Source organism: Bipolaris oryzae (genome assembly GCF_000523455.1).
Source record: "Bipolaris oryzae ATCC 44560 unplaced genomic scaffold scaffold_68, whole genome shotgun sequence".
Taxonomy (NCBI): domain Eukaryota; kingdom Fungi; phylum Ascomycota; class Dothideomycetes; order Pleosporales; family Pleosporaceae; genus Bipolaris; species Bipolaris oryzae.
In genome coordinates, this window is record NW_006911344.1 from 106,081 (window position 1) to 133,746 (window position 27,666).

At 50.8% G+C, this 27,666-nt stretch overlaps 11 protein-coding genes across 11 annotated transcripts; 7 read left to right on the plus strand and 4 right to left on the minus strand.

Annotated features, from left to right (window-relative positions):
• Nucleotides 1-130: 130 nt before the first annotated feature.
• Nucleotides 131-1,366, plus strand: COCMIDRAFT_5459 (uncharacterized protein; the record flags this gene model as incomplete). Its single annotated transcript, XM_007689932.1, has 1 exon — nt 131-1,366. The coding sequence occupies one exon, from the start codon at nt 131-133 to the stop codon at nt 1,364-1,366; it is 1,236 nt and encodes a 411-aa protein (XP_007688122.1).
• A 1,908-nt stretch (nt 1,367-3,274) lies between these two features.
• COCMIDRAFT_26472 (class II peroxidase) lies at nt 3,275-4,272 on the plus strand (the record flags this gene model as incomplete). Its single annotated transcript, XM_007689938.1, has 2 exons — nt 3,275-3,952; nt 4,081-4,272. 2 exons carry the CDS (start codon nt 3,275-3,277, stop codon nt 4,270-4,272), a joined length of 870 nt encoding a protein of 289 aa, XP_007688128.1.
• A 591-nt stretch (nt 4,273-4,863) lies between these two features.
• COCMIDRAFT_95820 (carbohydrate-binding module family 1 protein) lies at nt 4,864-6,614 on the minus strand (the record flags this gene model as incomplete). The annotated part of the gene is made up of 4 exons (XM_007689969.1): nt 4,864-5,412; nt 5,602-6,059; nt 6,107-6,391; nt 6,455-6,614. The coding sequence occupies 4 exons, from the start codon at nt 6,612-6,614 to the stop codon at nt 4,864-4,866; spliced, it is 1,452 nt and encodes a 483-aa protein (XP_007688159.1).
• Nucleotides 6,615-10,717: 4,103 nt separating this feature from the next.
• On the plus strand, nt 10,718-13,024 carry COCMIDRAFT_95807 (multicopper oxidase; the record flags this gene model as incomplete). Its single annotated transcript, XM_007689970.1, has 3 exons — nt 10,718-11,463; nt 11,512-11,708; nt 11,763-13,024. 3 exons carry the CDS (start codon nt 10,718-10,720, stop codon nt 13,022-13,024), a joined length of 2,205 nt encoding a protein of 734 aa, XP_007688160.1.
• A 436-nt stretch (nt 13,025-13,460) lies between these two features.
• Nucleotides 13,461-14,300, plus strand: COCMIDRAFT_95878 (uncharacterized protein; the record flags this gene model as incomplete). Its single annotated transcript, XM_007689971.1, has 1 exon — nt 13,461-14,300. The coding sequence occupies one exon, from the start codon at nt 13,461-13,463 to the stop codon at nt 14,298-14,300; it is 840 nt and encodes a 279-aa protein (XP_007688161.1).
• Nucleotides 14,301-15,696: 1,396 nt separating this feature from the next.
• Nucleotides 15,697-16,518, plus strand: COCMIDRAFT_78650 (uncharacterized protein; the record flags this gene model as incomplete). Its single annotated transcript, XM_007689972.1, has 1 exon — nt 15,697-16,518. A coding segment is annotated over one exon (822 nt), but the record flags the coding sequence as incomplete, so codon positions are not given.
• Nucleotides 16,519-17,084: 566 nt separating this feature from the next.
• COCMIDRAFT_95749 (uncharacterized protein) lies at nt 17,085-18,035 on the plus strand (the record flags this gene model as incomplete). The annotated part of the gene is made up of 3 exons (XM_007689973.1): nt 17,085-17,736; nt 17,787-17,868; nt 17,930-18,035. The coding sequence occupies 3 exons, from the start codon at nt 17,085-17,087 to the stop codon at nt 18,033-18,035; spliced, it is 840 nt and encodes a 279-aa protein (XP_007688163.1).
• An 801-nt stretch (nt 18,036-18,836) lies between these two features.
• On the minus strand, nt 18,837-20,033 carry COCMIDRAFT_26478 (uncharacterized protein; the record flags this gene model as incomplete). Its single annotated transcript, XM_007689939.1, has 1 exon — nt 18,837-20,033. One exon carries the CDS (start codon nt 20,031-20,033, stop codon nt 18,837-18,839), a length of 1,197 nt encoding a protein of 398 aa, XP_007688129.1.
• A 1,008-nt stretch (nt 20,034-21,041) lies between these two features.
• On the minus strand, nt 21,042-22,493 carry COCMIDRAFT_95746 (uncharacterized protein; the record flags this gene model as incomplete). Its single annotated transcript, XM_007689974.1, has 2 exons — nt 21,042-21,539; nt 21,756-22,493. The coding sequence occupies 2 exons, from the start codon at nt 22,491-22,493 to the stop codon at nt 21,042-21,044; spliced, it is 1,236 nt and encodes a 411-aa protein (XP_007688164.1).
• Nucleotides 22,494-22,741: 248 nt separating this feature from the next.
• On the minus strand, nt 22,742-24,379 carry COCMIDRAFT_95880 (glycoside hydrolase family 5 protein; the record flags this gene model as incomplete). The annotated part of the gene is made up of 1 exon (XM_007689975.1): nt 22,742-24,379. The coding sequence occupies one exon, from the start codon at nt 24,377-24,379 to the stop codon at nt 22,742-22,744; it is 1,638 nt and encodes a 545-aa protein (XP_007688165.1).
• Nucleotides 24,380-25,409: 1,030 nt separating this feature from the next.
• Nucleotides 25,410-26,665, plus strand: COCMIDRAFT_95832 (uncharacterized protein; the record flags this gene model as incomplete). The annotated part of the gene is made up of 2 exons (XM_007689976.1): nt 25,410-25,757; nt 25,808-26,665. The coding sequence occupies 2 exons, from the start codon at nt 25,410-25,412 to the stop codon at nt 26,663-26,665; spliced, it is 1,206 nt and encodes a 401-aa protein (XP_007688166.1).
• Between the last annotated feature and the right edge of the window lie 1,001 nt (nt 26,666-27,666).

Consider the following 27,666-nt stretch of genomic DNA (forward strand, 5'->3'; position numbering starts at 1 on the left):
CCTTCCCTTTACAACATCGCCTCCTTCCTCCCACCCCAATCAAAGCCTGGCAGCTTTGGTGAATTGCACATCAACTTACCTTTTGCTGTGAAATCGCATGTCCTCTTCACTTTCATTTCCACTTTCCACCATGAAGTCGCCGTTGGAGAGCCTACCTGTTGAGCTGTTTGATATGATTGCTGCCGATTTCAGTCTACCAGAATACCAAAGTCTTCGTCTAGTTTCACAGCAGCTTTACCGGTTTGTCCATGCAAGGTTTGCGCGTCTCGCCTTTTCCGAGCGAGTTACCACTCTCAGCCTATCGTCGCTTGATCGCCTCGGCAAGGTGTCAAGCCACCAAGGTCTTCGGGATGCCGTCAAAACTCTCCACATTCGGCTCCTGAATGAAGAGGAATACGCAAATCTGAATGCAATTGGCCGTGTGGGTCGATTTCCTCCCCCGAAGCGATTTCCTAGAGTGTTGGGTGTAAGAAACAAGAATGTCAATGACGAGGCGGCCACATATCCCTACGTACTGCACAACGAACGCCCCTCGCGTCTGTACGATGGACTTCTGAAAGTTCTTAAAGGTCTGCCTCAGTTGAAAGCCATTAAACTTAGCATGAAGCCGTCCGCATCGTATGTATGGGAACGCAACGAAACACCTCACAGTTTATTTCGAAGCAAGTGTTTTGAAGTCGTCATCTACGCTATTACCCACAGCAAGATCAAACTGGAAGAGTTCAGCATGGCCAGAAGAAAAGGCCGCCAGATTTTATACAAACCTGTCGATCTGTCGTTTCTGGCTTTCCAACTGGACCCACCCTCTCTACAGGCGCTGCAGCATTGCTTCTCCAATCTCCAGTCGCTCACGTTATCGATCATGACAGGCTACGATGCCCCGCGCCCACATGGGTGGGTCAGTAGTATTTGTGGTTTCATTGCTGCTGCGCCCAACCTCAAGAAGCTGACTCTGGGTCTGGATCGTGTCAGCGCAAAGTGCCCATCGTCTTCGTTTGGCGACATCGTGGTCAAATCTCTAGCCACTTCCTGTCGATTACCATATCTTGAAACTCTCGAGGTCATAAACTGTGAATCAGATGGGAAAGACTTGGCCGACCTGATCCGAACATATTCTTCATCGCTTCAATGCATTGTCCTTTCCCATATCCAGCTTTCAACCGATAAGTGGTGTCCAATCGAGGACGCTCTAAAGGTATGCCAGGAAATAAGGTATTTCCGGCTGATTGCATGCGAGGACCTTTGGACTAGACTGTCAATCAAGGCACGAATTAACGGTCGTCCGGACTTCGCCTGGGAAGTATATGAAGACCACCAAAACGCATCTGATTGGCTCCGCGGAGTCACAGGATCGGAACGAAGTTGAAGTTATCCAAGCAAATCACTCGGCTACAATGGCATCCATCATTCTGGGACAACCGCCCGTAGTTCCGTGGCTGAATAGACACGGCAGACTTGCTCCTGTCGTCGTCAGCCATAGTCATATTTGCACTCGGATAACTGTGCGGAAGCACCGATCGCATATGCGCAACAATAGCTTGAGCACTACTGGGCCATTGATCTTACCCCAGTTAGCGAAAAGGTATTTGGAAGTCTGTCTAATAGGGATGTGGATAGGTGATACGACGCAAGAGAATGATCTCGTTTTGGCAATGTGCCGTTCGTGGAAGAGTAAGGTTTATGCAAGAGAGAAAAGACGCGTGACTTGTCTACCTAGAGCCGCATTGTTCTGAATCATGCGCCAATGTGCCATATCCAGTCAAATTCCCTCTTTCCCGGCTCCCCCCGGCTGTCCGGCTCACCTTTCAAGCGTCGAGACGACGATCAACTTGCCATTGGTGGCCACTGCATTGCCGCACCCTGCTGTGATCAATAGCACACGCATTAACGAAACCTGGCCTACACCTCAACAAAAATCCCGAAATACTCCAGGCAGTGAGCAAAAACCTCCTGTGCAGTGTGACTACCTCAAGACTCTTGTGATAGTCAACCAAGCCATCAACTGTGATCCGCTTCTTCCGGCGGTCTGACATCTCCCCCAGCGGCTTTTAGTGTACCCAATTCAACTGAAGGTGTGTCAGCGTCACATTCAATACTCTTTCCGAGCTTGATCCCCACAATGTTAGTTATATTTATGGTTGAAGCTTAATTCGACATCGATCTGCAATCTCGCTTGTGCATCGCCCAATCATGCTGCTCGGATGTCCGATCATTCGCATCGGAGAATAGGTAGACGTAGAGCATGGGGGCCTGTTATGCAGGCATCTCAAGAGGTTTCTTGCTTGGCGAGTGAGACTACCAAGAACGCCAAGCAATGCCATGGTCGCGAGAACGACCATTGCAATTCCTTCTAGAGAAAACAAGTCGGCACTCAGCATGGCCGGACCTAAGTGATACCAATTGTTAACACAATCGCCTTTTGCAGGGTAGGAAACTGCCCCATTCTGTCACGTCAAAACGCTAATTTCCCAGCTGGCGGATGTATGCACATGCACAAGCAGTAAGCCGCTATCGAAATAACAAAGTTCGACAGGCTCTCTACGGTGACATCCTAGAATAGGACCATTCTACTATGCCACTTCTTGATAGTCCTAAGGCTCGAAGCTGGGCTATTGCCAGCCCGATGTGCCGTATCTCACATCGTGCATTCTGGATCAAGTGCAGGTCAGCGCCAGCTCTATGAAGGAGCCGGTCGGTCCCACTCTCCTCGCTGGTAGTCGCTTGAATGTTGCAGTATCAGCAAACATCTACCAATGAGCCTTGGTTGTTCGCCAATGCTATAGCCACGCGTCGCCAAGGAGGGTGCCTATGAACTTAGTAAACGACATAGTCAAAAGGGACTGAAGACATGAATTCTATGTCGAGGTAAGTATAGCTTGTGAATAGCATGAAAATATAGCTAGGATGAAGAGAAATTGATTCCCCACCAGGAAGGTTGGGTTGAGAACCATTGTGGTCTGTTCGTCTTACCATTTCATGCTTCTTGTCAGCATCCCTTGCAATGCGTAGAGACATCCCACATTAAGATGACTAAGAGCGAACCTTGTAGATCGGAGGAGCGCGGGCATTATCAATACTCACGATGGTTTCAATCGCAAGCAAAAATATAAATATCGAGTTTTTGACTTCGTTTTTTTATTAGCATCACGCAGTTTGGCTCCATTCCACTGCGGTCAAGATATGTTATAACATCAGGATTCCCTAACATAATACTTGCTACTCTTCTCCATTTTACTCAATCTAATATCCTTCTACCTTCCTCCTCTTCACCACTATGCGCTCTATATCCCTCGCCCTCGCCGTCCTCGCGGCAACAACAACAACCCCCATCTCAGCCCTGAACCTTCTCCCACGCCAGAACTCCTGCCCCTCCGTCTGGACCGACGTGGCCGCCTCTTTCGAAAAACAACTCACGACCTGCGGCAAATTCGCCCACACCCTCATCCGCCTTGCCTTCCATGATTGCAACTCTGGCTGCGACGGCAGCATAATCCTGACCGATGAATGCTCCTCCACCCAAAACCGTGGCTTAAATGACACGTGCAACACCCTCCGCAGCATGCGCACCCAATTCAACGTCGGCGCAGCAGACATCATCCAATTCGGCGCCGCCATCGCCATCACCGCCTGCCCCTTAGGTCCACGGGTACAAGCTTTCGTGGGCCGCGCCGACAAAGCGCAAGCCGCGCCCGTTGGCTCGCTACCTGAAAGCAGTGACTCCCCCGAAAAGCTAATCGCGGATTTCCATGCCTTGGGGATTTCGGCTAAGGAAATGATTGCATTGTTGGGCACGCATAGTGTGGCGATTCAGCTGTTTGACGATCCGAAGCAAGCCGGCAAAGGGCTGGATAGTACGCCGTCGAGGTATGATACGTTGTATTATAACCAGACCAAGTTTCGGACGGCGCCGTATACGCTGCAGAGTGATTTTCAGTTGGCGCATCATAGTGAGGTATGTTCCCCAACCCCCATCCCCCGCCCCTTTCACACTCCTCTCCATCTTTTTTTATTTACTATTTCTGCGGTTTCGATATTACGATTGTTATTGAGGAAAAGAGGACTGACGAAAAAATGGTGTAGACGGCAGGTATTTGGGACTCATTCATCGATTCTACGGATGAATGGACAAAGGTTTTCGTTCCGGCGTGGTTCAAGATGTCGACGGTAGGGGTGGACACGAGTAATTTGCAGGATTGCTCGGACCTTGTTCCGGCTAGTAAGACGGCACGTCGTAGGAGCGCGGATGGGGTGGCGAGGAAGTTTGAGGGGTGAGTTTGGGTGCGATGGTGGTGAGGTTGGGAGGGGTTAATGATTAGCTTACTGTTTCTTCTAATCGCAATGTTGATCACTCTAACACTGTGTGCATATCTCATTTGTGCACATATGCTTAAATCTTCCACTTGCATGTCTTTTGCTAGACCGAATCGGTACGACAAAAGGGTTTTTTTTGGAACATCGGTCCAAGTCGGGAATAGCATCAGTACAAACAGCGTTACATTGTGCCAGAAAGTGCAGGGTACTTGATAGGTCTAGCGTCGTCGATCTGGTTGTTTCTAACAACTTAAAAGTGCGTATTATAGGTATTTGCTAAACGACCGCACCGATATGATAGGACCACTTCTCCTCCGGTCAATTCAATTCACCGAGCTTGGCACAACCCCTTTGTCACTCGACACCAAGCATGACTTCACTGACACAACAACACAAACACATGTACACCAGAATCTCAAAGTATATATGCAAAAGAATTCGTCATTCAAGATAAAAACATCGCTACAAGAATCGAAAAATCACCATCTAGGCTAAAAAGGTGTTATATATATACAAAAGATGTTTTATCCCTCCATACATGGGATATATGGCTTAGAGAAGAGCCTCAATCATACGACGGATCTTGGCCGCCTTCTCGGCACCGGCCTCCTCCTCAAGGAAGGCAATGAAGGTCTCGAGGGTGTACTTCTTCTCGCCAGCGCCGGCGGCGGGAGCTGCGGAAGGAGCGGCTTCGGGGTTGACGTTGGTAGGCTCGGGCTTTGGGGCTGGGGTGTTGTTGGAGGGGCCGTTGTTAGATGGGGCGCCGTTTGAGGGAGCACCGGTGGAGGGAGCATTGTCAGAGGGGGCGCCGGTAGAGGGAGTGTTGTCAGAGGGAGTGTTGTCGGAGGGAGCATCATAGTCGGGAGCACCGGATTCAGGAGAGCCCTCAGTGGGAGCACCGGTTGAAGGAGCGCCAGTGGAGGGAGCATTGTTGGAGGGAGCTCCAGTGGAAGGAGCGTTGTTGTATGGGGGAGGCTGAGAACCGTTGCTGGATGAAGACTTGATGCACTGGAAGTAGTAGGGGTTCCACTGCTTGCACTCAAGACCCTCGGCACATTGAGTAGCACCCCTGTAGTTCATGCCACCACACTGGTAGTATTCCTTAACAGAACCGCTAGCATCACCGCTAGCATCGCCGGTAGGGGATGGACGGACAGCGGTCGCCAAGGTGGTAGAGGCAACAGCGGTGGAAGAGGTAACGACAGGGAGGGCAGAAGAAGTGCTGTTCCTGATAGGGAAGGGGGCAACAGGAGTGGAGGCAGCAGGGGCGGGGGTCTCAGCAGGGACGACAGACGGCTCAGCATCCTCAGTGGGGCTGCTAGGAGTGGCAGCAGGAGCGGAAGAGGCGGCAGGGGTAGAAGCGGCGGCAGACGAAGCAGAAGCGACAGGAGTCTCATCAGCAGGAGAATCAGCCTCAGGAGCAGGAGCGCCAGAGAGGGTGCCAAAGGTCAGGAGCGAGGGCGTGGCCTTGGTGCCGCCAGCAATCAGCTTAGGACCAGGGGCAGGGTAAGAGTCGAGGTTGGCGTGGATAGAGAAGCCAAGACCCGGGCCAGTCTTGCTGTAGGCCTCAGGGAATGTGACACCCTTGGGCGCGAGAGTACCGCTACCAGTAACAGTAAGCTGGTAGCAAGTGACGTAGTGCTGAGCACCACCAGCAGGCCCAGCGGCGTGGAGCGCAATAGCCTCAGCACGGAGGAGGTAGTCACCAGCGGCGAGGTCCTTGGGGATGGTGAAGTCGAGCTTTCCGCCTTTGTTTCTGTCAGAGATGTTGAACGAGAGAGCATAAGTGACATACAGTTGTAGTTGAGGTCCTTGGTACCCCAGAAGTCGTTGTCTCCCTGAGACGCGGCTGGGTTCTTGGCCCAAGTGTTCTCGTAGATCTTGAAGAACTCGCTGGAGCCATCGGCAGTGGCGGCATCCTCAACCTTGGACAAGTATGCAAGGACGGGTCCCCAGTGAGCACCACCAATGGCCTCGGTCTTGCAGTCACGGCTGCTGAATTGCTGGTGCATTTCAATGGTGACTGTGTCACCAGCTGCAAAAGCACACTTTCCCTTTGCGGCAGCAGGGTTGACGTTGCCTTTGAAGTTGCATCAGTATGGGAGATGATGATGGCACCAAAAAGAAGAAAAAAAGGACATACACTGAAGAGCCTTGCTGGTGTAGTCCTCGATGGGGCTGTTGGTAGAAGGCAGCCTGGCGCAGGTGCTCTCGAGATCCTTTCCATTCTTCCAGAGCTGTTGGAAAGTGGCGTGGGCGTTGGCCATGGCGGCCAAGGCGGCGATGGTGGCGACGGTCTTCATCTTGTATATGGTGGTGGGGGAGATGTAGTAGCGATGGTGTTGAGAATGAGTGACACGTCAACTGAGTGACAAAAGAGTGACTGAAAGAAACAAACAAGCAGAGAATGACGAATCTTGCAAAGAAGGAATGTCCAGCGCAGCTGCGTTAGAGTTTCCATGGGGTGAAGGGCATGATGGTTTATATTGCTCTGCGTAGGAGTCAGTGTCTGCCGTGAGGGCCGAGAACCAGTTAGCATCGGCGTGTTTAGCCGTTTCGTCGACGACGCATCCAATATCCAGAGCGGCACAGGGGGGGCGCAACGTGTTTGAGGCAACGGGCGGGAAACATTGACAAAGGAACACATGCTATGCCCCAACGAGGAGTCTGCGGGCCACGACCAGGCGGGCGGGTTGGTGGTGGAGAAGTGACACATGTCCGACGTGGTCTAGCGCCGGCAGCCTTGGACCAATCCGGACTAGCTCCAGTTTGATGATGCTATAGGCGAGATTTCGGTGCACTGCAGGGGCTCCCTCTCCATCCTTTTCAATTGTTGCTGAGATGTATCTATTTACTGATTCTACACCCCAATCTCTGCTTTTACCCAACCTGTGCTGATTCCGGCATCTGCGGTGTCATGCCGGACGCTGCAGAGTTGATGGCTTGTCGCAGCCATCCAACGTCTACGTACTGTGTAACAGCCGGTAAGCACCCAAAACTAGCTTTCGCCAGCCACGTGAAGGCTCTGGTTGCCCGTAGCCATGATGCCATGACGTTGAGCGGGTGGCTTTAATCATGGGCTATCCTATGTAATTTTACAGGGCTGTGCCGTGAGTTGCACGGCGGGTCAAGATGCAGTGGCCTGATCCCGGAGACAGAGCTGCTCCACGACCCCAAAGTGCACAGGCATGCCGTTTGTGAGTCTAATATAAAAGGCAAAGGCGATCTCACAGTAATACACGACGGCATATTCCAATGCTGACAGGAGAATGCCTCCATTGGGGTGAAGGGACGTATACTTACATGTTCCGCGCGCGCCAAGCTGAAACGCTGTGGTGGATCCAGACGAAACACCATGCGCAGGATCGCCTCATGGATTTTCGTCTCTTATTAGCGCCGACATGTCGTTCACACGAGAGCGCATGAATAGCGGCTAAAATGGACGGTAAAGTACATTCTACGCCAACCGCATTCTGACGGCCATAGGCCCAGCGTTGTTTCGTTCAGATTGTTTTATTCTTCGGCTTTACTAGGCTTCTTATTTCTCCCAGTACCATCGCAGTGACAACTGAGGTTTCAGGCTCACTTACATATATCCTTATCCAACAATGTGCAATACTCATGTCTTTTTTGGCCACGTCCGCATAACATGGGTATTGACGAGCCGACCTTTGTGAAGATCAAAAGCCCTTGACTACGACTCTTGCCGCAAATCCGTGACTTTGTACTCCGGTCCTCACACTAGTCCGACCACCCATCATGTGATCGAGTTACTGGTGACTTTTCCAGCACTCCCTTGGTAACCGCTCGGTCGAGATCAATGCCCACCCGATAAATCGCTCAATCCCCAAACAAGCAACCCTCTAGCAGCCTTCTCTAGGATCCTCTGGCTTGAGTATAGAGGAGCCTATCCCTTCATAGTTCGAAATCTCCGAACAAGTGGGTCCACAAGCAATCTCTTAGTATCGAATAATAGGGCAAAATATTACTCCGATATCCTATATTGGGCATTTTACAGATGGGAGATTGCTCCCAACCAGTCTCCTCCCGTCTTCTCTCATCATAACTGGGAGGATTTAGGGGGCCATGCCAAGACATGTCAATTCTACCATGATTGTCCAACTGAAGAGAGTGGGGATTTGACTGCCTGCCAATAGATTGATGTTGACTTGGCGTTGCGAGCCACTAACTGACAGCTTTCGTAGCCACTTCCCCTTCCATCTCTTCGCGATGGACTCTAAGCAAACCCTCACACTCTCAATAACCCTACAAGACTCGCACCTTTCCCGATACCCGCCGTACCGAATACATGAAATACTGGATCAAGAAACCCTCTCGCTGAATCAAAGCATCGGCGGTATACAGCCTGAGACATTATGCGACTGGCTGCTGGGCGGTGACCTGTTGGAATAGACCCGTCCAGACTGATGTCGGGGGTCGGGAAGATTGCGGAAAAATATTGTGCGAGACGTGCACGGCGGAACCCGTCATAGGCTCAGTGAAAGCCCGTGCTTGCACGTCCTTACGTACGTGGCACAGTGGCAGTAATGGACGACACACAGGACATGGAAGAGCAGATTCATAGCTGCTGCTCAGTTATTCGTCACAACCGCCACAAACCAACTTGCGGTTGGACGTGTGTCTTGCAACTCGAGGACTCATGAGCTCGTCTCATGGCTAAGCGGTGTCAACGGCCCAGACTCGCCTCCACTCCTGTTTATACACGGCCACATGTCAGATCAAAAATGGCTTGGTTGTGGGTCACGGTAACAGCCGATGCCATTCACAGATACTCAACATTTTGAAACAGCGATGACCGCCAAAGACCGATAAGAAGACGTAATCATGCCTGGCGATGGGCTGAAGCTGTGGTGGCGAGACTGAGAGTAAAAACACACACATAGAGGCGCTGCACCAGAGAATTGGCAGAGGTTGTGGTGGCGAGACTAAGAGTTAAAGAATACAGAGGCGCTGTACCACGTAATTGGCAGCGAAAAGCATTTGTTACTATTTGAGTACAATGTACTGTAGCCGAACCTGACACTTGGTAGCGTATCCGCGGACAAGCCCTGGGCGCCTCGCCCTTAGGTATGGAAATTGTAGTAAGTTCTTTGCCCGACACGCTAACATACTAGTACCAGTACACTAAGCATCCAGAGCACTTCGCCTCACCAGCAAGCGAAGATGTGGCGCGTCAGCATCAGCTTTTATGCATTCATATCACACGCCGAGTACTTGGTGCCTGGCGTTAGACGCAGGGGGTTCACCCATCAGGTCCTTTTTCCAATACGTAAAAGATGGGGCAGTTGGACAAAAATCATACCAGCCAGATAATTCTAGCTGCGCTATCTGAGTGGAGATATCGCCCGCGGTAGAAGTTGACATCGTTGACACGCCAAAGTAGTTGAAGGATGCTAGGTAGCCGGACTCCGGCCCCTTTCATGATCGTCCGGTGCACGGCTGGGCGAAGCTTGTTTTCACATCTCAAACAACGACTTCTCGGCCCTTTTCTTCTCTCGCTGCGCCATTGGGCTTTCTGCATCGCCACAAACTCGAACAAGCATCCATTCTCGCAGAGGCTTCGCAGGCTGCCGTTATGACAATTCCCGTAAGCTTCCGGCGCCCCAAGAAATACCCCGCGTTCACAGCAATACAATAGCGTGCCCTGACTAGCCACTGGGTCTCCGCCAGCCGACACGATATCGCGATCAGGAGTGTCGTATCATACGACCGTTATCAAAATATACTTTACAATATCCGCGCGTTGGGTTCGTTGTGAACAGCTTGTTGTGCCTGCATGCGCACGCGAGTTTGTGACGTTGGCGACTTTCAGCCTTAAGTTCGTTTGTCCCTTGATGCAGGTACCGGCACTTTATGCCGCGCATTTCTTTTGTAACGAGCAACGACAAGCGAAGCCACGACTTGACTCTCTGCAGATCATATACCGATTGACGTGGTGTTGGTATTGGGTGGCTGATCTCGTGTTCTGCAAAAGGGTCAAGCGTCTGTGTGGCGTTCCATGGCATCCATATGGACGCTGAAAAAGAAATTCAACCTCGCTTTTCTCTTGATACGATTTGCTGATAACGCCCACAAGGCGAAGATCGTGCCTCGCTACATCTCTGGATTTCCTTTTCTAGTAACTATTCACGATGCCAGTGTCTCAAGTCTCTATCTTTCGGGCTTAGCCTTTGGCGGGCCTTATACGCAGTCCCATAGTTCAACAAAGGAGATGGATTGAAGGGAAACCTCAGCTCAGAGATGATCATTTATAGATGGCGTTGTCCCTGAAGAATTCGATCGACCAGGCCAGCTTCTTTCCAATACAGTCACTCGTTTCTTTTGTGGTCGTTCTCAGAGCAAGTCCCCAGCCGTTGCACTTGTCCCGTCTGTTTACTGCTACGCCATGGTCGCCTACAGTCCTTACCTCGCCGCAACGGCATCCCTTTCTTCTGTGTATCCCGCAGTTACTCCTGCCGAGTTTCACGCACCGTCCGCTTGTAATGTTGTGACTGCTATAGTCACAGAATACGCCACCGCAAGGCCCACTACCAATCCTCATGGACATGGTGGACCTTACTACAATCCTTACAATGATGAGCCTCTTCCATTTGTTTGGCCTGGAACACCTTCTCACGGTGAACTCTATCCTCCTCCTCGACCTTCCGCTCCTTTCCCATACGGTGGTCCCGCAAAAGACTCGTACGATGGGCCATACTGGATCCCCAAGGGCACTGACAAGCTCATCCCTGCTCTGCCAAATGTTGAGCAATGCGGAAACTCCCAGTGGGGTACGATTGATAGCCCTCATCTCCCAATTAATGGCCTCCCAGGTAGTCACTCAAATGGCTCGTATCCATTCCCTACCAAGTCCATTGTAAACCCTCCGTATCCTACCGCGGGAGGTCATGGACATGGAGGTCATGGACACGGAGGCCATGGGCACATTTCCTCGAACGTGACCAACACCTACACTGCTGGACCCACTGGCACCCCCGTGGCAGATCCTCTTTGTCCTACCATGCCTGACACTGGAGTGACGAGGACTTACGATCTCCATGTGGCCTACCAAACCATCGCACCAGATGGTGTGACCAGGAACGGACTCACGGTCAACGGCCAATTCCCCGGGCCGCTTATCGAAGCCAACTGGTATGTATGAACCTTGAAGTTCTTCGTATATTCGCTAACAGCTTACAGGGGTGATTGGATTCTATGGAGAGTTACCAACGATCTTACCGACGAAGGCACTACGCTACACCCGCACGGTCTTTTGCAGACAACAACCAGCTGGTATGATGGTGTTCCCGCAGTAGCCCAATGCCCTGTTGTTCCCAATGGTGGCTACCAGGAGATGCTGTTCCGCGCTGACCGTTACGGAACGTCTTGGTATCACAGTAAGTTTGTAAAGGCTTGTTAATGCATCCTGAATTTCACGCTGATCTTTCTAGGCCACTACAGCGCCCAGTACTCTGGCGGTGCGCATGGCCCCATGGTTATCTACGGCCCCAAGCATGAGGAGTACGATATAGACATCGGTCCCATCGTTCTCGAGGACTGGTTCCATGCTGATTACTACTCGTTGGTTGAAGGTACCATGGCTGGAAGATTCCCTCCGTCAAACAACAACTTGATCAACGGACGCATGAACTATCCTTGTGCCAACACAACTTTGCCTTGCACACCCAACGCTGGTGTGGCCAAGTTCAAGTTCCAGTCTGGCAAGAAGCACCTACTCCGTCTCATCAACACGGGTGCCGAAGGAAACCAGAAGTTCAGCATCGATGGTCACGTTATGAAGGTCATTGCAGTTGACTTTATTCCGATTGAGCCGTACACCACCAACGTCGTTACTCTTGCCGTCGGTCAGCGATCTGATGTCATCATCGAGGCAACTGGAAACCCCAGTGACACTTTCTGGATGCGCTCTCAGCTCGCTCAAGGGTTCCGCTGCACACTCACCGACGGTATCTCGCCAAACGCTCTTGCAGCTGTTTACTACGAGGACGCGGATACCGATGCCATCCCACAGTCCACCTCCGATGTCACCCAAGCACAGCTCGAGCAGTGCAAGAACGACCCCATTGAACTTGGCATCCCGCTGTGCAAGATTCCTCTGGCCGAGCCCGACCACGTCGAGCGCGTCGACTTTGAGTTCCGCTCCAACGGCACAAACTTCATCTGGTATCTCAACAACAGCACCTACCGCGGTAACTTCAACGACCCCACTCTCATCAAGGCTTTCAACGGCGAGACCAACTTCCCCGCCGAGTCCAACGTGTACCAGTTCCCCGGCGCCGAGCACGTCCGCATCCACCTCGTCAACCACGGCATGATTGGCGGCCACCCGATGCATCTCCACGGCCACGACTTCCACGTCCTAGCCGAGGGCTACGGTGAGTGGGACGGCACCGTCACCAACCCCGAGAACACGCTCCGCCGCGACGTCCACCAGATGCAGAACGCACGCAATGTCAGCGGCGTTGTCGAGCCATCGTATATGGTGCTCCAGTTCGTACAGGACAACCCAGGTGCCTGGCCTCTGCACTGCCATCTCGCGTGGCACGTTAGCGGTGGCTTGTTCATGCAGATTCTCGAAAGGCCAGATGATATCCGCCAGCAGGATTTTGACGAGGATGTGTTTAGGCTCTGTGATGAATGGGATGTCTACAGCGCGTCGACGACTCTCAACCAGATCGACTCGGGATTGTAAATTTGTAGTATATACCCTTTCTTTGTAAATGTATGTGTTTTGGGAATTCGGTTGCGTTGAAGAGTGATGGGGCCATTAAGATTCTCTTGGAGAGGTGGTTTATTGTTGTATAATTTATTTTTTGATTTGGCCCTTATTCGTGTACTTGTGTGCTTAGTGCTGCTGAATGTTTGGTGACTGGTTCCACACGATTCGATTGACAAAGCAGGGCAGTATCACATTCCATATATTGTTGAGTACAAGTTGCGTTTTATGAAACATGATGTTTCCTCCATCTATTGTTGTAAGCTGGAAATCAGTGAGAAGGAATGATGAAATATCGTGCTCAGGTCGATCTGTAGGATGACGTCATTTCATACACTCCTCCTTCCGCACAGATGCGTCAATGAAAGATGTACATACTGACCGCAGTAGCTCACGAGGCGGACAAGCAACAATGAGTGCAGCACCTCAGCACCTAAAGGTGTTGCTCACTGGCGGCGCGCGAGGCATTGGGCGCGGTCTCTTCCGCCATCTCTTGACCGCCGGCCACGAAGTCATCATACTCGACTCCAACAAAGAAGAACTAGACCACGTGAAAACGCGAGCGCAAGAATGGTCCAACGGACGAAAAGAAACTTGGCACGCCCTCCACTGCGACCTCAGCTCACGCACCCAACTCAAAGCCGCTGTTCACGAAGTGAACCAAAAATTCAACGGCACCCTCGACGTCCTCATCAATAACGCCTTCCCCACCGACCTCAGCATATCCTCAGACCGCACCATGGAAGCCCAAGGCGAAGACATAGAAAAAGAATGGGACCTGAAACTCTCAATCGGCCTCACAGCACCCTTCCTACTAAGCCGCCTCTGCGTCCCCCTCCTCGCAAAAGGAAACTCAACTCCCAACTCCCCCGGCACAATCATCAACGTATCCTCCACCCGCGCCTACCAGTCCGAACCCGATCACGAGGCGTACTCCGCCGTAAAAGCCGGACTGCTCGGGCTAACTCAATCGATGTGTGTATCGCTGGGTCACCGACATAAGATCAGGGTTAATGCGATTATCCCTGGGTGGATCCACGTTGTCAACGAGAGGAAGGCTGCGGATGAGAAAGGTGTGGGGTGGGAAGAAGGATTGACGGATGAGGATACGGCGTGGCATCCTGCGGGGAGAGTGGGAAAAGTGGAGGATATCGCTAAGGCGGTTGAGTATGTGATTGGGAATGAGTTTGTGACGGGACAGGAGATTGTGGTGGATGGGGGGGTTGGGAGGAAAATGGTGTATCCGGAGTGAGATTTCAATGTCAGTGATATGTTTAACTGTATCTCTTATTGATGGTTGCACAAAATCGAGCAACGCTGTACGGAATAGGTAATGGGATCAAAACCAAGTACTTGGGAATAAAAAATGTGCTCGTGCGGATGCGCACGTACGGCAGCGGCCCGAGACGCGCTGATAAACACCTGCAGGGTGTTGGGCGACTTGCTTTTGTTTGTTCTCTAGCCTATGCCGCATGGGTTTTCCTTTTCACGGTGAATGCTAGTTTGTTTTTTTCCTCAGTTGGCGGGAGCGCCAGATCTTTTCGATGCGCGCAGGAAAGTGTAGTCTAGGATGCTAGACTCTAGCATTGTGTGTTTAAATTTCTTGTGACGCTTGACAAGTAGTTAATGGTAAAGTAGGGTATGCACTGTTGTCGAGTAGCAGCTACTACGCCAGTTGAAGTTGAGGTCTGAAAAACCATATTGCCTCAGGACTGATGTACTGAAAAAGAGGAAAAATGAGCTGCTACTTAGAAACACTTCGCAAGCTATAAATCCTCATTCACTTCCATTGCAGGGTCCCCTCTGCCGCCGTTTGCTTAGTACTCTGGGTAGCTGCAGGATCACGTGCAGTCCATGCTCTTTCCCGTTTGCACACCTAGAAAAGGTCGCGCTCACTGGCTCGTCACTACACTGTGCTTTAGTGACTCTCAAAAATTTGGAACCTCGCCTACTAGTTACTCTTGTCAAATTGATACGATTCCCTAATACACACATTCCTTTGCAGGGTAAGTCTTTGACCCACATCAATAATTGGATTATATTCGTGGACTCACAACACAGGTCATCGTACACAAACAAAAAACAGCTCTACTGCCGATTCACTAATTTTTGAGTAATATACTCATCTTTCAGGATACACAATTCCGATCAACTGAGTCATGTACGCCTCCGTTCCTAACGACAAGTAAGTTCACTTGGTACATTGCAGTATAACATGATACTTACATTTATATAGGGTTCCCTTACCCATTAGCCTAGGCCAAGCTCCTTACATGGCTATAAAGGCCAGTCGGTATAAGGCTGCAAAGAATGTCGAGCGACCAGATATCAAAACCACTCAGCCTGAAGACAACCAAGCTCAAGAACAGGCACCGGTCGCTGCGAAATTGCCAAAATCCAAGAAGAAAACCAAAAAGGCATCCCACGGAAAAGCTGCCAAGGTAGAGCTCGCAACGGAAAAGGCCAGCCAGCCGGGTGTTCAATCAGTCACGTCTTCTGGATTGCTTGACTCAGAAGCTGGAGTACCAAAGGCGGTGGTTCTCCCCTTTAACTCTTCTACACTGCCTTCTCCCCCGCTCTCTCACAAGGAATCAGAGTTGTTGAAATCGACTGTCTCCACGCTCGAAGCATCTAGTGACCCGTCGTATTCTGAGGGTTCTTCCATTGCCATTGTTGACCAGTGCTATGACAATCTTCTAGAGATGATCCGTCCTCAGCGTCAAGCTCTCCTCACGGGTCCACGCATAACCATCCACATTGGCAACACATCTGTCTCAGACATCTACAAGCGCTCCGCGATGGCTGCATCTTCTGTTTTGCACCGCCACTTCACTAACCACCCAAACTCATTAGAGTGCCGGTTCTCGCGCAGCCAGATCAACCCCGGTGCCGTCCGCCTGTTGCTTATCAAGTGGATGCGTGAAGCTTGCAACGAATTTGAGGCCCATGCTGTACCATACCAGAAGACCTTTTTCGAGGACATCGCCGTTTTACGTGCAGCTCGCTTGTTAGGTATGGAGAGGTACTGCTCGCATATCCTAGGTGCTTACACCACCTACCTGAAGAGCGAACTTCCAAGCTATGAAGAGATTGTTATCATTGAGCAGAATGCCACGTCAGACAAGGATCCCCTGTGGACTAGCATGGTTAATCACCTCTGTCATGATCGCTTCAAAGGCCTCATCCCTGATGTAGATGAGTTTGAGGAGTTCTTAGAGACGCACGATCGCCTCAAAACGGCAATGGAAGCCGCTGATGCATATTTTGCAGGCTATGCGAAGAGGTATGCGAATGCCCGCGAGAGCGAGCGTCGTCAGCGCCGTCAGCAGAATGAGGCCGAGAAACGTGAGCGCATTGAGCGGGAAAAGCGTACGGCTCAGTCACTGAAGAAGAAGCTGGATGAGGCTGGCTCGGGTCTAATGACTGTCACAGCCGACGAGGCGGAGATGCTGCGTGGTCGTGCCTACGCGCGCTAATGGGATGAACGTATGCCGGGCTCTACTTCCGGGGTGAGCCGCATGGTGTTCCTCTTACGACTTCGCGGAGAGAATGGAGATGGGCCATATGAAGGACTGGGCATTGTGTAATTCGAAGTCGACATGGTCAATATTGGTTGCTGTGAACCAGGCCTAGGCTAATTCAAAGAAAAAAACTGTCTTTTTCTTAGTTTGTCTTGCTGTTCTGTCACCCCAAAGATCAGCTATTGGAGTGAGCGTTGGGAGCAGTCCCTGGCCTGCGAGTCGCAACGGTAAGCGTAACAAGATACAGAATTAAGATTTGTGGTAAGACGCTAGAGACCATGTGCCGCATGATATTGGCTGAAAGGGCGGGTGATTCTCTCAGGTTATGAATTAGCCCGCCGGGTAGCGCGGACCCGACCCCTCATTGGCTCGGTGCTGGCTATACAGATATGTAGCATCATCGCAACACCTCATTCCTCCTGCCTTACGTGCCATTGTGCTGCTTTTATCCATTCAAAAACTGTAATCCCCTCTTTGACATCTTTTTTCGCAACTTTGCGCCGCCAAAAAACATAATGGTGACGACGCGCTCACGCCCTCAAGGCGACTTCCCCGCCTCGGAGCCATCGCCTACTAAGAAGACGCCACGATCGCGCAACTCGACCGCGTCGCCGGCACCGCCAGACTTCAGCGCGTCTCCATCTGGCGCAGCATCTCTGGCCAAACGCGCAGTCTCGAATGCTTTCGACGAAATAAGCCCTCCTGCTCCCGCCGCAATTGGCGAAACAGCATGGTGCCATACAGCCTCAAAGGTGACACTCGTCTGGCTGTCTATATCATGGCCCCTCGTGCTTTGGGATACTCTATACATCCTGTTGCGCCCACACACCATGGCTGGAGGCGCGATTCAATGGCCACTGTGGACGCCCTACGAAACTTATGCGGCCATTGATTACGTATACGGATGGCCCGGATGGGAAAATCATGATGGATTCGGATCAGCACAGGGCGTGCTTAATGCCATTGAACTCATTCTGTACGGACTCTATGCCCTGACCGTATATAACCACGGTCAGCCAGCTGCTGGAGGCACTGGTGTGGAGGTGAGCAAGGACAAAGGCGGTTTCTTCGCCGGCGGCATCAAGGTGCGAGGCAAGTCCGGTAACCGCGCAGTCCTCATTGGCTTCACCGCTGCTGTCATGACACTGAGCAAGACAATATTGTATTGTATGTATACAGGACTGGTGGTTTAGGAAATTTTACACTAACAGAAACAGACTGCAACGAGTACTTCTCCGACTTCGCTAACATTCGTCACAATGACTGGTTCACACTCATTTCTTTATACATTGTCATGAAGTGAGTCTCTATTTTCTTGCCAAGAATATCATTCCATACATGATGCTGATCATCCCCACAGTGGCCTGTGGATTGTTTTCCCTGCGTACATGGTCACTGTTTTTGGTACCGACATTATTACCGCTCTCGACTATGCTTCCGACCCATCGTCCAAGAAGCGAAACTAGATTTCAGCACACTGGTTTTGCACCTGACGTTTGATTCTTCACCTTTTTCAACACCCTACGAGTGACTGCGAGGTTTCGACCATTGTGAATGAATCTTTGAGATGCACTCTTCGTCTGTCGACGCTTACAGTAGCATTGTCAATAGGTGGAAAGAACCTCTTTCAAACATCATAATAAATATCATCTAGTTCTACGACATTCTATCGGAGTCTTGTATCCATGGGAAAGACTGCACTGTTCTGCATCGGCTGGTCATGTGCATCAGGATTACTTTGGTTGGGAACCCACAAGGCTCAGTGAACCACTGGTGTCTGGCACAAGACCAAGGGCTGCCGGTTTCACGTCTAGTTCTCGGGTGGGCTACCTTCAGAACAGCTTTCGCTCTTGTATTCAAGACATCTATAAAATAGGGGTTTGCAGTGGCCTAGATGCGAAGTCATGCTGCCACGAGTTCAATTTTAGGTATTGTATAGCTTCCAGGAGTGTGTTCCACCAATAAACCAGTCGAGGGAAAAATACGTTCATGGCGTAATTTAGCAATTGAGTGAAGTTGTTTTGTTCTTTTATGAACAGGTCTTCCACAGTACTTCGATACTCATGACACTCTGTCTATTATTTTACTAACTATACTAACTAATTATGACATACACTTCGCCCGCAACCCAAACTCCCCATTCCTAATCACCTTCTACCCAGACCACCCACAAAAGCAACACTCCACAAGCCTCCCCTCCCACACCATCATTCATTCTCCATCCACCAAGATTTCCCCTTCCCCAATTATCAAGAAAGAAACAAATCTCACATAACGCCACAACATCCCTTCCCCCCACACATCCCCCCCTTCTCCCCTCCATCCTTCCCACTACTAACACTCCTCCTCGCCCCATCCAACTCAGCCACACTCCCCACCGCGCCAAACGGTCCCTCGTCCTCCTCAACCACCGCCTTCTTCCGCTCCAACTCGTCGCGACCCAACGTGCTAAAGACGCTGCGGTGTGAGCGCGCGGTGTGAATGGAAATGTTGGACGTAGCGGACAGGGGTTTACGCGGTAGAGGTATAGTGGGAGCCGGGCCGGGTGCTCTGGCACGTTTAATTGCTGGGACTGGAGCGGAGGGCTGGTTAGGCTGCTGCTGTATGACATGGAGGGGTCGGTGAGAATGTGAGTGTTTTGGCGCGACTTTTGACGGGTCTTGTGTCTCATCGTTTGCTTGACTGCGCTGGCCTAGGCGCGTGCCAGAGTGATTTAGTGTTCTGGTTGCATGGATAGGATGTGGTTTTCCGTGTCCGAGGTTGGAAGTCTGGCGGTTGCGATTTGAGGCTAGGATTGGGGCGGACTTGGTACGAGGTGCTGCGTTGGTTCTGGAGCGCGGTTTGGAAGCGGATTGGGAGTAGACAGTTGGGGTTGGTGTGCCGAGAGGGAGGTATGCGAATCGCTTTTGCGATGCTGTCATTGGCGTGGGTGTATCGGGACAGGCGGCAAAGATGTCAATGTCGTTGTGGTCATGGTGCTTGGGTTGCTTGCTTGCGTCCTGCTTGATGGCTCCACTTTCTTCTTCTTTACCGTCCTTCCGATCTCCCATCAGTATCCTATGCCGCAGCGACGCTGCTGATGGCGTACTATATGGTTTGATTCTCTGGCTCTTACTCGGATGTCTGCGCTTGACGGGCGACTTTCTGCCTGCTACTGCGCCGCCTCGCCGCAGTACAGGCACATTGGTATCCACTTCGTCACCTTGAAAGCCCTGCTGTGCGTGCCGGGTCTGAACATTCTTTTGCAGCATCTCTACGCTCTTGGGCCGCATGAAGAGGTGTTCTGCCGCCCCTTGCGACGCTTGACTCGGCTTCTCTAGCTCACTGCAACTCTTGCTCATGGGATTGCTCAAGCCATGCGGTGGCGAAGGCGTGATGGCACGGATGGTTGGGCGAGCAGAGCCAGGGCAAACGGGACTTTGCGGTGCAGAGGTAGACGGACGCGGATGGAAGTGTGTAGACATGATGCTGTCGTTCGTTGGATCTGGGAAATATCAGAGACCAGTATATCGAGAGTTTTGTGGCGAGGCGTGCCGACTGTCGAGGGCGAGAGGCTGAGCCGCTACGGGTTGGCTGCAAGGTGTATCCTACGTCCAATGGTATAAAAGCAAACGAAAGAGTTTGCGCGCAGACTAGAGCATGAGTGAATGCGATGCCGGAACTGTTTTTTGTAACCCCGCTTTCTTGTATCTCTTTCAATCCTAATTGACTAAGCCTCAGTCAAGGCATATGTATCTAAACTCGTGTTACTCTCATCGTTGAGAAAAGGCATCCTACCAATGCTGTAATCACCGATGGAACATTTCTGACAGCGGCTCTATCAGGGCGCCTAGTAAGAAATCTGTTGCATATGACACCTCGAGGGTGAAGTTTTTTTTCCGAGGAGAACTATAACACTGTTACACGGCATACGTCACTTTGTGGCTTTTTGCAGCACGTGGAGCGGGCATGTACGACGCGCGATAATTTAAATGGTTTGCTGGGAATGCATATATCGAAGCGCACAATCTTTGCTGCACAATTGTGTTTGTGATATGATCATGTGCAGGGAGTGTTTTAGATTTTCTTAGAATCACGAATTATTATCTCTAGACATGGACTGAATGGTCATGCAAACTCCTATTGTTTGCTCAGCATGTAAATACACATAAGATGTGTCAACTTCAACCAACAAGACATGTTCTGCACTTATATAGACTTTCCTTAACTATCAACCAAAATTTAGATATCGGTATACATATCTGCGTAAAATCTTCTAATTTGAACTTGATATATCAAATAAGCACTGGAACACATAAATCATATCTCCATTCTTTTCGTTTAAAGACTCGGCTTCTCGGTTTCCACCAATTATAGAAAGCAGCATACGCTTCCTTCAACAACACCATAACCTCCATCCTCTCCACCCATCAAACCCCATGCTATAACCCTCATTCCTCTGAAAAAAAAATACTACCACCACCCTATCTGATTCACATAATCGAACAACACCCACACTTCCGCTCAACATCCCCAGCGTGCCCATCAAACACCATGTCAGGATATACACTGAGTATCTGCTCTCGATATTCATTCACCTCCCTCGACAGCCCCTCACCCCTCAGCTCAACAGACAGCGTCTGTTGATACGTCAGTGCAGGTTCCCGCGCCACGTCTCTCGGGACGCCCTGCATTCGTCCTCTCAATTCGTTGCGTTGGCGGCGCTGCAGGGCGAGGTTGTCGTAGGTGCCCCAAGGGGGTGGACGCGGACCATTTTGTAGATCCGTTGAGGAATGGAGTGAGGATGCGGGGTGCGGTCGCGTATACGTAGGAACTTGGAGGAAGAGTTCATCGCTATGTTGATTGAAGCATGTCTGGAAAGCGGGTTCTGGCCTTCGAGGTGGCTGGGCGTTTGGGGATCCGAAATCTATTTCTTCAAATCGATCCAGGCTATCAGCGGTGGTCTCGTCTTCTATATTTTTCCTTTTCCCCTGAGAATTACCCGGCTCAGTTGGCAGAAAACGTCGAGTGTGGGTATCGCCGAGTTCTGCTTGTGCGTTTGGTCCACAATGTCGAGCATCTACATTGTATGATGGCGATGTTGGGGGGGATAGTGACGAGTCTTCCGGAAAGAGGCGCAAAAATGCTTCAGAAAGTTCATCGCAGCTAGGCTGATTCGGGGATGGCATACATGGGACGTCGTCAACACCTCGGCGGCCTCTTAGAGATGTTTCGCCGTCGCTTTCCTCCAGCCTTTTGTTTGCTGGGCCCATTGTTTGTGACGGACATTGTACACACCCATTTTCGTATGTCGATTCTGGTTGGTCCTGAATTTCGACCTTGACTTTTCCCAACGGTACCTGAGGCAAAGGACGATAGATTGTCCCAAATTCTACCCCATTCTCAGGAACTGGCTTACGTGGTTTAGTAAGTTCCGTCACACGATCAATTTGTGTCGATAGTTGCACCCGTGTAATTGCCGGGTCAGAGTCGTACGCTGTCACCTCATCGTCACTTTGTAAGTGACTGCCGCGTGGGTTGATAGGTTGTGGAATGTGACCCGAAGTTGCTGACGAAACACTTGCAAAGAAGCCGCTTTGGTTCATCCCTTGATCGCGTTTCCTAGTTTGGTTTCCCGCGGGAAATGATCTCGGAAAGTCGACTTGCTTCTCGGTACTGGATGTCGCAACTCGAGTGAGGGAGATTTCTTGCTCAGAGGCGTCGATAGCTGAGGCTTGAGTACTCATGTCGGCCTGCTTTAGGTGGACCTTCATCACTTGCAACGGACTTGGGGAAAGATTCTCTGGACTTGACGGACATGATGAAGTCTCTGTGTCGCAGTATGCTTGGTATGGTCGAATTTCTGGTGAATCGCGAAGCAGAGATGACACCTCATTCAGTGTGGTTATATTCGTGTCGATGTGCATGGGTCGATTGTGATCCATGACTTGAGGGTCTTGTCAAATGATAAGAAAGAAATAGGGATAGTTGAGATTGTTGAATGGAGTTGATGTGACGATACACCCGAAGATTAACACAGGGTCAATTATCTCTATGAGCACATATTACTACCATCATTGTTTCACTATGTTCACATTGTGGGTTGCCTATAGTACAATGTCTGAACAATGTCGCTTCTAGGTGAAATGGAAGTGGGAGTGAAAGGGGGCTAAATGACCTATGCACCATGCCCTCAGATGCCGAGCGTGAATTGACAATCTTGCACACCTTTCCTCAAACCCTGCTCAAATAACCAGGTGAAGCCGCCCCTGTATCCGCTCTCTCTGATACGCTTCAAAATCCAAATTTCGAGCATACCGATCTTGTCCCCACGCGTGTCTCTCCCCTCGAAAAATGCAAGCGCATCTTGGAACCCAACCTGCCAGCCGTATTCGTACTTTTCGTGTTCGTAGTGGCCATTTGGATCTACACCGGTCCAATAAGCCACATGTTGTTGGAAAGCGTTTTGGAAAAGTCCTGCTTTTTCATGTTGAGCCTTTTCAACCGCCTCGTGCCTCTGATCGGCGGACATGGCTGTGTAATTTGGCGGTACGATACTTCCATCTTCTGTTTTAGCTTTGAACCCCCATTCACCGCCGGGCATCCAGTCCATTTTCCATGTCCAGAAGAAGCTGCCACCAGCTCTCTCCTGGTACCTCTTGCTTTGTGCTTGACCAAACTGTCTCACGAGCTCTTCCTTTGGCACTTCACCACCCTTGGCCCATGAGTCCTCAGTCATGACACATGAGTACTCGCCAACAATGGCCTGAACAGCGCCGCGATCATGGACTGCGCCTTCTTTACCGTCCAGCTCTCCCATTTTGGTACCAGCCTCTTGAATTATTTGCTGTGGCGACTTGGCCTTGTCGGCATCTGTAAAGGCCCAGTAATAGTGCGTGTCAACGACGACCGGGCACTGCGGGTAAGAGTAGATTGAGTTCTTTTGGAGACACCAATCGATAGCTTTTGAGAAATTCCAGCCATCCGATATGATGACAGGCATTTCGGGATTAATGGCAGATACAGCGCTTATACACTCATCGTACCATTCGTACATGCGTTCACACTCCCACTCAGCCTCGTTGACGAGCTGTATTCCAGCAATCTCCGCTCCAGCCTTTGTGTCTTCAGCAATGAACTGGCAGCAACGAACACCTAGAGAACGGTTGAAAGGGTTACCCCAGAGTTCAGCACACCCACTGTTTGTCCCAGAATGCTCCTGCGCATTTGCGCCTCCTGGAAGGGCATGTAGATCGATCAGAACTCCGATCGAGCGCTGGCGCAGCCTTTGGATGAGATTGCGAATGCTGTCCCATGCTCCAGTGTAGATATCAGCATAGGGTTCAAAAGGCGTGCCTTGCGTGAAGACTGCACCGGGCAAGTCGTAGTAGCCGATGGGTAAGCGAACGGTGGTACATTTGGCTACGTTAGCGAGCCATCCGATGGCATTTTCGGAAACAACATTGGCCCAATGCTCTCCAAACTTCTTTCTTGTCTCATCGACGCCGATTCTGTCAACCCATGCCTTGACTGCTGCAAGCTCACTGGAGCCCTCTGCGCCTTCAGGAAACCGAGAGTGCTGCAGCCAGCGCTCGATGACATAGACAGATCCAAGGTTTGCGCCATGGTGGTAGCGATAACGGAGTATATCTAGTGAGGTAGGGTCGGTGATACCCTGCTTTTGATTATCAGGCCCATGTCCATTGGCGTGCTGCACAGGGTGACATTGTGTCTGATGTTGGTAATGTGAATTGTGTGGATTACCAGACTCGGCATCGTTCTGGGTCAGGTTTTTGAACTCGGACTTGGCTTTCTGCAGGAAGCCTCTCATTGTGAAAAAGTGGAGCAATTGTTAGATAGCATGCATGCAAGGATGGTCAAGCTTGCTTTGCTCCAAATAAGACGATTGTAGCAGCGGTAGGCTTTGTATTGGGACGCAGAATATCAGGCAGGCTCTGACAGAAGTGCCAGTTGAACAGGAGTGTAGGTTTGGCATGTACGTGCATGGAACCGAGACATGGCGGTGCCGAGTAACCGCGTTGGTGTGCTGAAGATGACGTAAGGTGGAGAGTTGGAGACCCGTAGGCTGGCGCGTTGTACATGTGCAGGTGCAGTGGGACTACTAAAAGCCCTACTTATCTTATCGCGAATGGCCATTGTCCGGCAAGTTGTCCCCCTGTTACTACGATGTGGGGAACGACTACTTTTTGCTTGGCTGACTTGATATCTTTAGGCCAGTGTCGAGAAACTATTTTGTTTGCGAGATTGATCACATCTGAGAGCAATTGCCCAGAGTAGAGGTGGTCCTGTGTAGGCGTCTGATAACCTAATGGTTACATGTTTGAGGTATTACTCAGAATTAGCTTTGGGGCCACCGTAGCACCATTGGGAGCGACCCAACCCGACATCTCGTTCTTGCCAATGACAATTGTGTGAATTCTTTCCTGGAAAATAAGACTGCAGTCATCAACACACGATGAGGAGGAAGACGGAGATGAAGTCGAAACGAAGACGAGAGAGAGAGAGAGAGAGTTGGGCCAGGCTGCAATCCCGCCAAGCTGGACTGGACCCTGACATGCCCCCCTCCCCCAATCGCGTCGGTTCGTGTCCGTGATACGCCCTCCCCAACCCCGACGCGCCTACTACCGCACTATCATCTGGAAATACATTGTTTATTTTGATTCCTTGCTGTCGGTGGCTGGGATACAGTGCAAGTCGTCCCTCAGTCACATCCAGTCGCCCCATTCTGACCATCATACCGCAACCCCACGCGTCACCTGTATTGGTATATCAACGCGTCGCAGGATACGGAAGACTGCAGCAGCAACACCATGAGCGCCACAACGCCACATAGACCGACCATGGCCGCCTACCACACACCTTCGCAAACACCCTCGCGACGTGTGCTGGGCAATATCACCCCAAAGGCCTTAAATACGCCCCAAACTCAGACAAAGGCATATGAACCATCACAAGCCCCACGAGCCGAAAGCCCTCTGAAGCACGTTACCCCAAACACGCCAGTCCACTTTGTCGACAAGGAAAACCTGACAACGCCCAATGCGACCGTCAGGAGCAAGAAGCGGGGCATAGAAGAAGTCGACGGTGCCGAGACAGTTGGAAGTGCAAAGATGCTTGCTCATGCACGCGACGACAGCCCCTCAAACGCCGGTGTGCGCTTAACTACCGACGCGATACAAAAACACACTGTTAGTACACCACGCTCTTTGCCTCTTCATATGACTGACAGTTCTCACAGGAAAACAACCCAATTGGACTCGCAGATCCCGGATCGCCTACCGAACGCGCTACGCCCTCGCCTTCACCCGAGCCTGAGCCTGAGACGGAGCCAATCCAAGCATCTCAAAAGAGCAACCAGTCCTTCTCTGACTTTCTCAACTATGAAATGTGTGCCAGCCAAAAGAGCGACCTAGGCAAAGAGCAAGAACGTCCAGCTGCATTAGCGCCTGCCCCACCAGTTGCAGAGACAAAGACCAAGTCACGGGCGGAACAGTTGCGCACGCGCCTCAAGTTTGGCCTGTATAAGGTCAAGACAAATCAAGTCAATAAGCGTGACGTGGATATTATTGCCCCATACGAGGCCAGTGCCCTGTATTCATCCAACACGATCAACGCGTCGAGGTCAACAGCCACGACCTACTCTGGTGAATCTCAAGGCACTTGCCGCGTCCCCAACATTACCATATCTTCACCCCAACGCGACCAAGGACCAGTCTTTGTGAAAGCGAATCTCGACCCGTTTCGACCTATTAGCAAACTCGGGCCCGCTCCAGTCCAGTTTGCGCTGCCTCCCGGTGGTATGAATTCGTCGCGTACTTTGCAACAATATGACATCACTTCCTCACCTCCTGTCGTTGAGTTGCCTAAATCCGCTACACCCGAAGAACTCATATCACCGGCTCGACATGTAGATCACTACCAGATGACTGCTGAGTTAGGGATACGAAGTGATGAGTATAGGGCAGGCGAGTCTGCACGAGAAAGATTGCAACGTCTGAAGCAGGAGCAATATATGGGAGATGAGCTTTCAAATAGCATCGGGGTACAAGGCGATGCTGCAGAAGGGCTACTACAGCTCATGCAACATTCGCGATAGTAATGGCAAGAATCACACCTCAAAACATGAAACAATGACTTCACGTGGCTTCCTCTGCATTTACCTCGCGAGATCCATTTGTTACGAATGACGACTAGCAATACCAACATATCCTTCCAACCTTAAATTCCTGTGTCCACTCATGTCCTGTTATCAACATGATGACATTGTCTTGGCGAAACCCAAGTTTGTTGACATGCACGCACCCACTTTAGCGTTATGCCTCTACACGTGTAATCATTCCCGAAAACCACCATGTGAAACAGGTAATGTACCAGTATATGCACATATACAATAAAAACAAGAACGTCTGGTCCAAACAAACCCGGTTCTTGCTTAGCCCGGCAGGTTTACATACATACGTATGTGTGAAACATGGAGTTCTCCCTCGTAACATCAATGATCCAACAATGACGTCGCACATGGCCCTCCCAAAAGTTCAATGGAAAAGAAAAGAAAGAAAACATGGGAAAGTCAAACAAGCGTAATGCGAGGTTATCGCTCGACCCAGGGACCATAGACATGGGATTCGGGGAAGACGGACGAAAAGAACAATGAGGAATCCGTATGCTACTATTCACTGAATTGAAGTGTAAATATTTCCCTATGGACAATGCAAACCCCCTCTATATCTCTCGCTCATCCAGAACACCCAAACCCAATCACGATATGAAATGATTAATAGCATAGAGTAGATGTACTGATAAAACCCCTTCCCCCCCCCCCCCCCCCCAAGCAACTAGCCCCACGCACCCACGCACAAGCTACATACGTACAATGCGCGCACTAACAGCCACGCGTCGCCGCCACCACGTGCCTGGAAGTGCAAATAAAAAAAATCACCCTAGCCCAAGTGCAAGTACTCTAGCGGATACAATAGTTCCAGTCATCATTTTACTGGCATATCCCAGCTTGGGGGAATCGGTGCAAAAAAAAGGTGGGATGGGTTTGTTGAATTTCCGTAGGATTTCGGAGGAGGGAAGGATTCTGTGGGGGGGGGG